The sequence below is a fragment of the Sceloporus occidentalis genome, unplaced genomic scaffold (assembly GCF_023333645.1).
Source record: "Sceloporus occidentalis isolate IW3139 unplaced genomic scaffold, rSceOcc1.0.p SCAF_4, whole genome shotgun sequence".
Classification (NCBI taxonomy): domain Eukaryota; kingdom Metazoa; phylum Chordata; class Lepidosauria; order Squamata; family Phrynosomatidae; genus Sceloporus; species Sceloporus occidentalis.
This window is the reverse complement of record NW_028316984.1, coordinates 97,376,946-97,392,156: the sequence shown is the minus strand read 5'-3', so window position 1 is coordinate 97,392,156 and position 15,211 is coordinate 97,376,946. Positions and strand designations below refer to the sequence as shown.

Here is a 15,211-nt window from a genome sequence, read left to right as displayed (position 1 = left end):
TATATATATATATGTGTGTGTGTGTGTGTGTGTGTGTGTGTGTGTGTGTGTGAATGTATTTTCTATGAGGGAGAAGCAAGAAGATAAAAGAAAACAAGTAACGCAAAAAGTACATTTGAAGCAGGAAGTGCGAGACAAGAAAGAAGAAATTAAAAATGAAGAAAATGAAGAAAGAAATTTATTGTAATACAGTATGTATGATATTGTATGTGTATAATTATGTAAATAATCAATAAAAATATCTAAAAAAATAAATGAATATTGAATGATGATCCAGCACTTATGTAAATCCCATTGTTTCAATAGGTCTATGTTGGTTGGGACAACCTATAGGATTCAGGCATCAAAGGCTCAGAATTCCAAGACCTATGGAATGTTAAAGGTAATTGAGCCTACAGATATAATAAATTTAGATCCAGTCAGAAAACTGCCTAGAGATGAACTTCCAACCTCACACTGAACTACTGGAGGTAGCTGCTGCCTTGAAGAATGGAAGGGATTAAAAATGGCATACTTCAGCCCAGTCATAAATTCTTGATGTTTCTGTTGTTTGCTGTGGATATCTCTCACTTCTGCTCAAATGACAGAAGAAAAGCAAGTCTAAAGAAACCAGGAGTTGGACAGGCTGCATGCACTTATTAAGTATGTAGTGAAACAGATGACAGGAAAAAGTGTCTTGAAGCTGCCTTTTCTGAAAGTGATCTGAGTCCCCACCAACTGCACTGCTGGCTTGCAATGTGGCTGGAGTGTGCATGTCCTGACTGCACGGCATGGCTTCAAGCCAGTTTTTTTTTAACTGTCCCCCCCCCCCCCCCCCATTCCTGTACACCACTGCAGGATCAAATCATTGGCAACTGCCATCCCACTAGATGGCTTTTCCTGTGAACCTACACACAGACACATGTGCAATGCTCTGCCAGGACAGGGCATTGGGAGCAGAGGTGTGCCCATGCAGATGATGGCAAGGTACAATCATGAGTATCGACAGGGGAAGCGTGACCCTGTTGGTGCTCTTGGACATCTCAGTGGCCTTTGATACCATAGACCATGGTATTCTTCTGGAATGCCTGAGAGAGTTAAGTATTGGGGGCACTGCGCTCCAGTGGCTCCATTCCTACCTCTCAGGAAGATTCCAGATGGTGAGGCTGGGGAACAGTTGCTCTTGGAAAAGAGAGCTGACATCTGGTGTCCCCCAGGGCACCATTCTGTCCCCCATGCTCTTTAACATTTACATGAAGCCGCTGGGAGAGATCATCCGGAGACATGGGGTGCGGTGTTATAAGTATGCTGATGACACCCAGATCTATCTCTCTATGTCTCCAACTGATACAGTGACTAAAGATGGCATCTCTCCTCTGGATGCCTGTCTGGAGTCAGTAATGGGCTGGATGAGGGAAAACAAACTCAAGCTGAATCCAGAGAAAACAGAGGTACTCGTGATAGGTACCCCAGATCCAGACAGAGAAATCTGTCATCCAGTCCTGGATGGGGTCACACTTCCCCTAAAGGACAAAGTTCGCAGTTTGGGAGTACTCCTGGATTCATCCCTACAGTTATCATCCCAAGTGGATGCAATGGCCAGGAGTGCTTGGTACCAGCTTCAGCAGATACGCCAACTGTGTCCCTGTCTGGACCGAAAGGACCTTGAAATAGTAGTACACGCACTGGTAACCTCTCGCTTGGATTTCTGTAATGCGCTCTACATGGGGCTACCTTTGTACCGAGTTCGGAAACTTCAGCTAGTTCAAAATGCTGCAGCCAGATTGGTTGCTGAACTTCAAGGTCGGACCACATAACACCTGTATTAAAATCTCTTCACTGGCTGCCAATTACCTTCCAGACTCAATACAAAGTGTCGGTTATAACCTATAAAGCCCTATATGGCTTGGGCCTGAATTACTTGAGGGAACGCCTCTCCTTACATAATCTGCCCCGCACTCTCAGAACAACAGGAAAGTACTTTACTTGAGTACTCCAGGGTGAGACTGGCTGTAACTCACCCATGAGCATTCACAGCAATAGCTCCTGTGTGCTGGAATAAACTCCCTGAAGAGATCCGACACAGTTCCTCTCTGTATGCTTTCAAGAAGGCGTTGAAAACTTATCTTTTCCGCCTAGCATACCCTACTGACTCTTTATAGAGAAAGTTATCCCCTAATTGAAGTGTACCTCAAGATGTTTAACCTGTGATTGTGAAATTTTAAACTGTTTTTATATGATGTTTTATGGAAGTGTATCTCTGATTGTAATTGTATTGTAATATGATGTGATGTATATTTTTTCCTCGAATTTGTAAACCGCTTTGATCTCTTTGGAAAAGCGGTATAGAAATAAAGATTTTATTTATTTATTATTATTATTATTATGCCCCCCTTCACCCCATGCCTCCTCTTTGACTGTCTGGTTTGTGTATGTTTTACTTATTTCCATGAGAGGTGCCATGGTTTGTCTTTTGGGCATTGCCACCCCCATGCTTGGGTACCTCTATCCCTTCTAAATGCGCTCCTGTGACAGGGCATTTATATGCACAAGTAGGGTTAGGGTTTGGGACAGAACACCCCTTTAGAGCTGCTTTGTCATCGCAGCATTTAGACATAAAAGTGAAGGTGCACACTTTCTGGGAAGAAGCAGAAAAATTCAGCTCCTTTTTAGTCTGGCTTTTCTCCCTGTAGCATGGCTTGGGAGCAATTTCCGGTCAGCTTTGAGGTGTGCATTATCTAAATGCCCCACTGTGAAGCTGGCCAGAAACCTGATTATTTTGACCTTCTGTTTTGCCCTTAAATTCAGAGAAGCTGAGGCATGGGATGCTAGATTGTCAGCAAAAAACAACCTAAGAGTGAAAAAAATGGCCTGATTCTAATCCAGTTCTTCCAAGCCTTTGTTAATTATCTGAGGTGGGAGTAGGATCATGATTGTTCGAAACCACACCATGTTATATGAAACCTCCCTTTACAGCTCTATTCAGCGATACCTCAGGAGGAAGGAAATATAAAAACTACAATTTCCTCCTTTCTTACCCCCAGACACCTTCTCATCTCACTCTGTAGCGATAAAGTGCTCAGTTTTTCAGCTGAGCCCTCTATTATTCAGCAGAGAAAGGCTGCAGTGGTGGTGGGGATAAGGTCCGTTCCCCCCTGCCCCCCTGGTTATCCTTAGAGTCAAGAAATACAGTACATGACTCCTGTTTCTTGCTGGTTACAGCCATAGATAGAAAGATTTGTCTTAAAGAATGAGGATACACACATTACAACATTTTGAGGCAGAGCACATTTTGTTTCTTAATCAATCTCCAACTTTTCAGTACAATGATAAAATGCACATAACCTGAATCAGATAGAAAAGAGGACAGTTTGGGAATCAAGATTCAGAGATTATACAATTTGCCCAGTATGTCTAAGTACTTTTTGGATGTTTATTGTCACCAATCAACAGTCCTGAAACAAAGTGGGCAGTTATTCCTCCCTCCTTCTGGTAGTACACCTGTCATTTCTGCTTTTAGAGATGGAGCTAAAAGCAGGAATGAGGAGAGAAGGCAAGAGGAAACAAGAGAACAGGGTACAGCAAAACGGTAATGCTAACAAGTGAGTGAGTTTGAACATTCAAAATTAATAGCTCATTCTGAGCCCTTTTATCCTTGTGAATATCCTATAATTAATTAATTAATTAATTAATTTACTATTGACAATTTTTCAGTTACTTTGTTTGGTGTGCTAAGTATGAGTTTCCTTTCTCTTCCCTCGCATTCTGTGTTGCATTTAAGTTTGATTCCACATCTGGCAAGATCTGTTACTGTTTCAATTAGCCGGTTGCTCTAATATGAAGTATTTCTCTACCATAATCAGAAGAATTCCAATAATTAGGACAACAGTATATAAAAAGACTGAGATAATAGAATGTATTTCCACTTCATATTGTCTGCGACATATTAACTATATGTTATAACTGAATCACAGTTTCATTATGAAAATCGGACTGCAAAAAGAATAATGTATTAATAAAGCCAATAGGTAGACTGATGTGTTTTTAACATATGAGAAAAGCTTTATTAATTCTGGCATACTCAGTAAATCATTTAAGGCCCTTTGCATTTGCAACCAAATACAGTGTATCAGTGGTATGTGATCTAGTGCAGGTCTTTTATTAATGAAATCTGTCATCATCTCATTGCAATTATATACAGCACAGCCTCCATTTTTGTTGGATGGGTACCAGTAGTTTCACTTACTCTCATCCAAAAAATATGGTCTCTCTAAGCATTTTCTAGGTCCTCCAGCATGATTCTATGGTATGCCTCTGGTGGAAGTGCTGAGAACCTAGAAATGCCCAGAAAGGTATTCTCTCAAAGAATCTCTAGATCCTCCAACATGACACTATGGTCAACTTCCTTCAGAAGTCATTGATTTCAATAGGGTTCAGTATTATCAATAGCTTTATCTGTGTTTTGTGTTTTCAAGGTAAGCTTGGGAATGTATCTCTGGGGTTTCATACTGTATAGACTTTGGAAATATCTTTTTACACCACCCTGCTCTCCATCAAAACCATAGTGGTTTTGCAGAAATTTAAAGATACAGCTGTGTTAGTTTGTAAAACCATTATGTAGAGACATCTTGTAGCACCTTTGAAACTAACTGAGAGAAAGAAGTTGGCAGCATGAGCTTTTGTAGACTTAAGTCTACTCCCTCGGATGCATTTGGTGGAGTTGAAAGCCAGGGACAGACTCATATATGCCAATAGTGTGTGAGAAAGGGATACTCTGCTCTCTCACACTAATGGCATATATGGGACTGTCCCCGGCTTTCCACTCTACTAAATGCATCTGAGGAAGTAGACTTAAGTCTACAAAAGCTCATACTGCCAACTTCTTTCTTTCAGTTTTCTCAAATTTGCAGAAACTTGTTATCCTTGCTCATGTTTTCACATATAGATATTTTTATTTCTCACTGCAGTGTCTTACCTAAGATCTGCTTTAAAATCGTTTTTTAATAATTAGGAAAGAGGATGTGCATGCATCTGTGTGCTCATTTTTGTATCATGTAGAAAAGGAAAAACGTCATTCGTTGATAATTCAATTCAGGCCTACCTTGTCTTCAACTCTGTTCAAACGGGCACCAATTGTATTATTCCCTCTGTCTTTGTTTTTTTCTGCATAGAAAGAACATTTTTAGATGAATATCGAGTGTTAGAATAGTATAGAATGAAACCATGTGACTGCATTTAACTATTCTACAAGAGCTACTTAATTGAATGCTGCTGACAGATGAGTAATTTTATTACATTACGAGAAGCTTTTTAATTACTTTAATAGTATCAGCTGAAGCCTTGCCTTCTAACGGTCTCAAGAACCCAGTACACTCTGACTTCATATTATGCTTCAAATCCAAGGAATTAAATTACATTCAACTGAACAAATGTTGAGTTTATTTAGAATCATTTAGCTTAAAAATATGCTGCTGCAAGAGCTGTGCATCAGGAAATACATTGTGAACTTGCAGGAGATCAGAATGTATGAATGAAAATGAATGTTAGGAATTCGAATAATCCTAACAAATGAAATAATCCTGACAAATGAAAGTTAGGAATATGAATAATAATATGCCTTGTCAATTGTATTTTTGGGGGATATTTTCAAACAGTTTTCTGTTTTGGTGGTTATTTGATTTGGAGATTTCATTGCTGATCTTATTTTTTAAGTATTCTGCTCTAATTTGTCTTTTGATTTCTACATTGTTAAAATCAGAGCACATTGTATATACAGACTTTAAATGACAAGTATACACAAAATACAGTGAGGGAAATCTGCTATTGGGAAAAATGAAATTTTCATCTGGTGAATGGGTCAAAGAATGAAATCAAAATGAAAAGACCATCCCTGTCATATGTCTATGATTAAACAAAAATGGTGTTTACCATTTCCCATATAGGTGAAGTATACACATAGTGAAGTTGCATTGTAACTTATGGAAATAAAGTATGAGTGCAAGTCACTAAAAGTCTCATTACAGGAAAGAACGGATACTCAGGGCCGAAACAGATGGCCATATATGGGCAACTTGACACCACCCCTTTGAGTGCTGGATCAGGGCCATGGCTTCCTGTTGCAAAAGGAAGCGGCAAAATGTGACTCCTTTTTGTGCCAGAAAAAGGGTGGCTTTTCCGCCACAGCAGTAACTTTAGGGCACCTCTGCGGCATGTGGCAATAAACGGCATGCTGCCAGAGTGCCGCAACACTGCCCGTCATTCGGGCAGGTGCCGTGATGCTGGCTTGGGGGCAATGTCGGGGCATGCATAATCTAAACGCCAAGTCCCCACACTGCCCCCAAGCCAGCGTATTATGCTGGCCTGTTTTGCCCATCAGTTACAATTGCCGCACTGAGTGACTGGTCATGCCCTTGTATGTTTGGAAACTTCAGCAGCCAGAATGCTCACAGGGGCCAGGGAAAGGGAGCATATAGCCTTTTTCAACAGCTTCACTCACAACTACTTTCTCAGCACAACTAAAAGTGCATACTATAAATCCCTATATGGTTTAGGTCGAAACTAACTGAATATCCATTATCTCCCTATATGAACCTACCAAAATCTTAAGATCCACATGGGAAGGCTTTCTTTTAGTCACACCATCACCACAGTCTCGTTTGGTGAGGACATGTTAGAGAGACTTCTCAGGGCTTGTCTACACAGGTGAAAAACACCATACTCACCCCAAAGCCAGTCCTGGCATTCCTGATGTCATATGGCTACTTTCCAGAAGGATCCATGTTTTTTGTCTTTAAACCAACATTACTCTGAACTAAGGAAAGTCTGGGTAAACCCTGAAATGACCTTGGGTTCTTTTGACATTGTGGACAGATGGATCGGGTCCGATTTGGCTTGATCCAGTTGTCTATATGCCAAAAAGCTGGTCCGTCTCTGTTCTTTGTACAGAGCAGTACAGGGAAAGGAGATTGCTTATTTTTGAAGCAGCCACCACCGTTATTTCCTCACAGACAGGAACTCCATGTAAAGTCTGCCTGGCACACCTCGACTTCTGCTAACATCAGAAATGGTTACCCAGACTCCTTGTAGATTATGTGTCTGGACAACCATTTTTAACCTTAGTAGAAGTGGCAGCACACCAGGTAGGCTTTACATAGAGCTCCTGACAGTGATGGCGGTGGCAGCTCCAAAAAAACCCCTGTCACCTGCTAGCCGGGCAGACCATTTTGCCGCTAGAGGCGGCAAAAACTACAGGCCCCAGTATGCACTGGGGCTTGCCCCGGCTCCCTATTGGTGCGCAGGGCGGAAGGGGCGGTCCTTCCGCCCCGAGACGCTCTGGGAGTCGGGCTCAGTGATGCGGAGCTTCTGGTCCTCCAGGGCAGCCCATTGGTTGGGCTGCCTTGGAGGAGGAGTTCCACAGCACACGTTGTGGGGGGCGGGGTTTAGGCCTATATAAGGCTGTGCTGCAGGCCCCGTCCCCCAGTCGGCACTTGGCTTCACACGGTGTGGAGCCAAGCTAGGAAGGGAGGAAGACAGGAGCAGCTTCCCTTGCCCACCCACCACTGTTTTGTGTGTGTGTGGGGGGGTTGTCACAACTTGGGGCGGCAGCATAGGCCAGGATCTGCACGGTGTGGTACCAGGGCTATGGAGCTCTGGTTGGGAGTCAATAGGTACCCGGGGGTGAATAGGGCAGGCGTATGGCCATTGCGGGGGCCATAACACGGGAGCGCCTCCCGGTGACTAGGGGCTTAGTGAATATGTGAACGCATGGCATGTTTTGCGGTCAAGTTGTGTTCCTTAGCCCCTAGGTCATCCCAAGTGCGTGGTGGGTGCCAGATTTTTGGATAATCAGACAAACGTGGGTTTGTTTGATTTTGCAGATCCTGACCTCATGCTTGGTGCCAACCCTTACCAACTGCTTGCTAATAAAGTTGTGGCCTTTCTTCCAAGCTTGTTGTTATGTGTGGTTATTTGCAGCAGCATCTGAGGCAACAGGGGATTTTTGTGGGGGTGATGTGGTGCTGGCCTGGCTGGGCTGTGTGCATAAGGATGCAGAAGTTCAATGGATTTGGCCCAGTGCATGTGGTCATGATTGTGGTTTGTTCAGTTTAGGCCCATATTAAACAACCGGTGTAGATGCGCTTGCATTGACTGCTCCCACTCTCTATTATTCCCTTCCATGGACAGGTAGGCTGGCCGCCTCTTTACTCTCTTTTCGCCAGCAGGCAAAATCTTTTCTTTTCAAGCAAATTTTTAATTAGTAGTTGCCTACAGGGAGCTTTTTATGGCATGTGTGTGGTGTGCATGTGCACTTTATTTTAACTTTTGTATGCTTTTCAATGATTTTATATTGTATATAATATATTGCTTTAATGCAATTTGAACTGTGTAAAAATGTATTTTGTTTTCAAGCTAATTCTTTTTGTGAGCTGTCTTGGGTCCCACTCTGGAAGAATAATATAAATAAAACAAACAAACAATTAGCAAAACTAATATTGTTAATAAGGTATTTGTTGATATATTATAAAGTACTATGCTCTTTTTCCAGGCAATATGTAGAACAGGAGCAGTATCTAATGTAGACCATATCTATACATCCAAACAGATGTAGATATATATACACACACCTAAATACTAGTTTTCTTAATTTTTTATTGATGTTGACTTACCTGAGACAGAAATAAACAGTGATGGCTTCCCTATAGACTGATCCAATCTAAAGTGAAAGAAAATTGTGAATCAGTAACAGGATACAGCATTTCTCAGACTCCACCAAAGAAACTAAACAACAACGGTTGCTTTTCCAGCCATAACACAGGAAGATCTACTGGCTCACTGGCAACACTCCTTTGAATGTATACATTTGTGAATGTATGGAGACTGTGTAATCCAAATAGGTATTTGTGAAGAAGTCATTTGTCTCCTAAAACTTATTGCAGTCTCCCATGCTCTGTAAAACAGTACACTGGCAGGATTTCACCTGGGAAGAAATTCAGCTTTTAACAAAGAAATGTGAGGTATTGGATTTTTTTTTCTCTTTCTGATCTATTTTTCTTTTTAAAGAATGGAAATGTTTATATAAAAAGAGTCTGCTAACAGCAATAAAACAATTTTTCTAATTTTATTTTTGCACAATCGGAATCAGTGGTTTAGACAAAATTAAGCCATGCACAACTGGATTGGTGAAGGAATACTTCCTCATTCCCTCTTCCCCACAACAATCCCTCCAGGAGCCTATACAGAAAACCAGGGGACTCTGCTGAACAGGGTGAGATGTGATGAAAGGGGGGGGGGGGACTTCTGAAAATCACATGCAGGCACCATACCCGACAGATCCTGCATCCAACACTGAATAGGAATCATATTTAGACATGTGAATCTGGATTTAGGGAAAGGGGCTTCACCAGCTCCTCCTCCCAATAGCATCCCACTGAAAATGCACCACAAAGACTCACGGTTCCCTTCTGAATTATTATAGTTCTGCCATACCTAAAGGCCTAGGAAAGAAAATATTTATTCAATACTTCCTTGATCCTAATGGACTCACAAATCAAAGATGGGGGGGGGGGCAGAAGAAAAAAGGCACAAGGGACTGAAATGGCATATCCCAGTGCATATTGTCAAATTCTCTAATTGTTCTTCTGTTGCCCAATACAATTCAATCTTACTCTTGTGGAATAAAACAATCTAAAACAAATGCAGAATTCCTGAACTCATGCTTGCCTCCTAAGGCTTAATGTGTGGTCATCAAGAACATGTGAAGGGGAAAATGTAGGCAGGAGGGCACTGATTGATGCATCTCTACCCAAACTCTTTTCTTCAACACAGTTTTCCTCTCCACAACCTCAGGCAGCTCTGACATTGGAAAGCAGGCCAAAGGAGTTTTTGCAGAGAATTTCTGGGTGGGAAAAATTGAGCATCCCCTGTTCTACCTCCTGATTCTTTCTTCTGATAGTATTAGCCATCAAACAAATGCCTGTCAGCTTAAAGTGTCATTTCACCTTGACTGAGTAACTCTCAAGACAAGTCATCTAAATGAATCTTAACCCATCCTCTTGAAACAAAATCTCCTAAGAGAAAAATCTCTCCCCTTTTCACTTTCTCTTTGACCACTTCAACCTCTCTCTCTATTATTACATATCCCAATTGCCAAAGCCAACACTATTTCTTTAGTATATTCTATAGATCACTGGTTCAAAAATGAAAGTCTAGAGCAATGGGTAATGCATTTGTTACATGTTTATCAGTACAGAATTTGCGGTTGCCAAAGATGTTAAGTGCTCAGTACATACTTTTCTTTTCTTTTTTACTCCTTATCTGTTTGGGCAGGAGGATTCTATTACTCACCTTCTTTGAAGCTCTTTTATTCGCACCATTAAATTGAGATGACCTTGGGAATATTGTTCTATGACATCACGGACATCATAAGGTTTTCTAGCTTGCTGTAAGAAAGGAAAAGAATTTAACACTGTTAAATCCCATAATACATAGATAACACATCAACTGATTGCTCAGAAACACTTGAAAGTTAATTTTTTCCTCCCTAGGATTTGTCATACAACTTTATACAGGTAAAAGAAAAAATGAATTAGGAATGACGAATGTGTGTGATCTTGTTGCTGTGTGTCTTTGAGTCATTTCCCACTATGTCAGTTCTAAAGTGTAGCTGTCATGGGGTTTTCTTGGCAAAGTTTTTCAGAGCGAGTTTGCCTTTGCGTTTGAGAGAGTGTGATTTGCCCAAAGTCACCCAGTGTGTTTCCATGGCTGAGCAGGGATTCAAACCCAGCCCTTCAGTCATGGTTCACTACCAATCTTACTAATTTCTTAAAACATGTTTATTATTACTCCCAAAGAGGTATGTTAGATGGTGGGAGATCATACAGAAGGGTTTCCTCAAGTGAACTGAGGGGACAGGTAGACTTGAACAGGAGACAAATATATCCAGGTCCTGAGCTACTTAGTGCTTTAATGAAGCAACACATTCTTTGAATTGAGTCCAAAGACAGTGGAAGCCAATCAAATTGAGGAACTGTATGTTCCAATAAGAAAAAGTTAGTTTCTTAGCTAGTGTTTTCACTCATCTGTGGATGTTCTGTACAGAAACTGTTGCCCATTCTCCACTTGCTGCCCCCCGCCCCCAACAAAAGCCATGGTATGATTGTACCTGGGGTCTGTTGCTCCCTGTTTTTGCAGTACAGAGCCTGTGAGTTCCTCTTCTGGTGGCAAATCTCATTTTATTAACTACAATGTACTGTGCTTTATAAAACCCAGTGCCTTTGGAATGTGCATGATCCACTTGAACAGTACCAAAATCAGCTGAAGCATTCAAATTTAACACACTATGCTAGAGTGTGCTTTGACATGCTACATGTGGTTGGGAAAGGTGGTTTTAGTAATATTTCAAAAACACTCAGAATTTTATAAACGCTGTAAGAATTTTAAAAGTGGTGAGTGTGTGTCAAATTAAGTGCCCTAGTAACCATAAATACTGTACATAGATCAGAGATGAAAAAATAAATTAAACCAATGCATATAAAACACCTCTTAAAATTACTGTAACAGCTTTATATACATTAAAGTGCACCAACATCAGGTTTCGTGTGCTAGAAACCAGCACTGTGTATGCATCTGGAAAGCTACAAGTCTGCCTTGTCTACAAGTCTTAAATGGTTTAGGCCTAAAAGTGCTGTTAATCTTTAATACTAAATCAGGGCCCAATCTAATCCTTCTGTAAGCCCAAGGATTCTGTAAACCCACTTGGAAGCCCAAGGATCTCCATAGGATTTTTTGGTCTAGATCTGGGAAACTAGAGTTCAAATCCCCACTTAGTCATGGTAACCCCTTGAGTGACCTTAGGCAAGTCACATTCAAAAAACCTAAGATGAGATTCTCATTTAACTGGCTGTTTCAGCACCCAGAAAGAAAGGCAGGACAAATTTGAGCCAAAATCAAATCTCACTTCCCCCTCTTTTCCCATTTTATTTTTCTGTTTCTTTTCTTTGGAATCATAAACAGAAAACTGAAAGGGGAAAACGTGGGGGCAAGAAGGGAGATACACAGGGTATGACTAGTCATATACAGTGATATAAATTAATCACAAGCCAAAGTATTGTAGTGGTTTGATCATAGGACCACTGAGAGGCTAAGATCAATCCACATTCAGTCATGGAAACCCAGTGAGTGAACATGGACAGGCCACTCTCTCTCAGCCTCAGAGAAAGACAATGGCAAACATCTTCTGCATAAATTTTGCCTAGGATACAGCCATCATAAATTGGAATCTGCTTGAAGGCACATAATAACAACAAATTACATATAAAATTAAGTGTAGTCAGGAGCTTTGGAGACTTTGTATACTCCCTATCTTACCATAGTTATTGTTCTAATTACAGTCAGCCCACCATAGCCATGGATTCTGCATCCACAGATTCCACCATCCATGGCTTGAAAATATGCCACCACCACCCCCCCCCCAAAAAAAAAACCAAAAAGGAAATCTGGATTATGTCATTTTATATAAGGAACACAATTTTACTACAGTGGGCCCTTGTTATCTGCTGGGGTTTGGTTTCACGATCCCTCATGGATGGCAAAATCCATGGATGCTCAAGTCCCATTAAATACAATGGCATAGCAAAATGAAAGTTTTCTATTTGGAATTTATACTTTTTTGGAATATTTTCAAACTGTGGATGCTTGAATCTGTGAATAAAAAATCTGTAGATAGGGAGGGCCAACTGTACTCCACTGTGTATAAAGGGATTTGAACATTCATGGATTTTGGTATGCACAGCGGGTCCTGCAATAAAACCCCAATGGATGCCAAGGATCCAATGTACTGCAGAAAGTCATAGAAATAAATGGGACTTGGGAGTACTTTACTTGGCCAGAATGTTGTAGCAACATAAAAAGCCTTGTATGCCTCAAACTTGCAATCCTATAAATCTTTGGCACCACAGCACCTCTACCTGAAAAGAATGAATAGTGTGAAATTATATATAACCATGAAAGTTTGGGATAATTTACACAGACCTTTCATAATGTGGTAAGATCACAAAATGACTTCACTTCATTATGAATGTGAGAATAAATTGTTTTGGCTCCATGCACCTTAACATAGTCAGATCATCATCATATCCTGAAGAAATATAACTTTTATTGGGCAAGTTTGCACACGACTGTCCAAAATTTCCAAAAATATCTATGGCCAGAAATTTCTTCTGACCAAATAAGATGTTAATGAGGTTAGAGAACAATAAATGAAAATAATAGGAAGATGATATAGAACACCTCAACAGTTATCATATATCAATAAAAATGCATCACATGCTTGTTGGCATGAGTGTGGGAGAAAAGGAATCTATATTCATATGTGGTGGGAGTGTTGCAAATTACAAAGATTTTGGAAGAAACAGAATTAGAAATTAATAAAATGATAGGGAAACATTTCAATTAAATAATGAAAGATGTATAACAAGTAATGTTAGGAATATGGGATTACAGAAGGAGAAGAAATATGTAATTAAATAATTAATTATAGCAGCACAAGCAGTGATTACATATGGGTGGAAGGATAAAGCAAAGTGGAACTGTAATATTTGGAGGCAAAATACATTGGAGTGTATGATGTTTGACTTTATAATGGAAAAAAAGAGACAGTTTTGATCAATTGAAAGATGAGGTTTGGCTTCGTAATTGGAGAATAGAGATTGAGTTTGTTAAGGAGAGGAAGAGGTATAAGAATGTAAATAAAACAGTTAAAGTGATCTTCCATATGAGAGAAAAAGGAAATTAATAAGGAAACACTATTTCTGGGGTGTGTGGGTGGGAGCGGAGAAGGGAAATATATAAAGGAAATACTACATATATACTGTATATGAAGGATTAGTTAATAGCTGAGCACTGATATAGGATGTGAATAATTGGTTGACATGTAAGGTAATACGTTGTATTCATAAAAAATAAATAAAGTAAGATGTTAAGGTGTGTGTGAAACTATACAACTCTGCATGTTCTGCTTCTAACTGTTGATGCAGACCAGCTTTCTGTGCTAGGTTTAGCTATTCTCCATTACTTATTGTTTGCATTCTTCCAGGTACTTTTTCTAATTAAGAACATGGCTGATGGTAACAATTATATTAAATGAGTTAGAATTTTTGCCTGTTATACAGGAAAACTGTTTGCAAAAGGCACAGTAGATAATGGATGGCATACACTAGAGATGTACGTAGCTGTTGCATAGTTTTAGTATTTTCCATTTGGTTATATGTGTGTGCATAAGTGTAGCAGCCACAGGCCCAATGTTTTACTCCAAGTCAAAATGGGAAAAAAGAGAAGAAATTTCAAGCTTACAAGAATTTCTGAGCAGAATCAGCAAACAATGGCTAAGTACAAGTGGATATAGCATTCTTTGAAGTATAAAGAACTTTGAACTATTTTGTTTGCCAGAAAGCCCTCTGAAGTGATTACAGAAAATTACATACACAATTCATGATTGATAGTAAGGTAACTGTATTACGTGAAAAGCACTGTACAATTTGTGGTTAAGACTTTGAAATCTAAAGCTATAAACACATCAAGAGCATCTGGTGACATCACTGCAAGCCACAACAGACATGCCAGTTTCTCTTAACATTAGTGGAATCCCAAACTATATTTTTAGTTTTCTTCACCATAAAAGCAGATTTTATCAGTCATTTTAGTAATATGAAGTATATGGCTATAAAACAAGCTTTTTATGAAATGCTAGATTCATTACCATGAAAGATTACTTTAAAACAAGATGTTCCCATATAGAAGCAGTTGATATTTTTGTTAAATTTATTAAATGTACAGCGTTCTTTGCAATCATCCTGGCTGCATGATCACAGAGTAGTCTCTGACAACGCTGGCTCTTTGGCTTAGTGAGATGAGCACCGTTCCCCCATGGTTGGACACGACTTGACAACCTTGTCAACAGGGAATACCTTTATCTTTTTAAAATTATTTACATTCAGTTCAAGGTTGCAGAAGCAAAGTTGCACATGTACATGCAGGTGTGCATTGTACACAAATGTCACATGTATATTCTTTGTCCATCAATAGATGTTGCATCTTGTTGCATGTTGGATATGCACGTACATTTTATGTAAGTTTGTATGGTACAATTACAGTTGGCCCTCTCTATCCATGGATTCTTTTTTTTTTTTTTTACTTTTTTTTATTTTAACCAATATATAGACACTTACATATTTCA

General features: G+C 39.8%; 1 protein-coding gene across 1 annotated transcript in view; it reads right to left on the bottom strand.

Annotated features, from left to right (window-relative positions):
* Positions 1 to 15,211, bottom strand: part of KCNQ1 (potassium voltage-gated channel subfamily Q member 1) — a 427,358-nt gene that overhangs the window by 121,325 nt on the left and 290,822 nt on the right. Inside the window, exons 15-17 of the mRNA XM_089523097.1 lie at positions 10,324 to 10,418; positions 8,646 to 8,692; positions 5,081 to 5,142 (exon numbers count right to left, since the gene is read on the bottom strand). Of these exons, the coding sequence (XP_089379223.1) occupies positions 5,081 to 5,142; positions 8,646 to 8,692; positions 10,324 to 10,418 (204 nt within the window). The remainder of the gene's footprint in view (positions 1 to 5,080; positions 5,143 to 8,645; positions 8,693 to 10,323; positions 10,419 to 15,211) is intronic.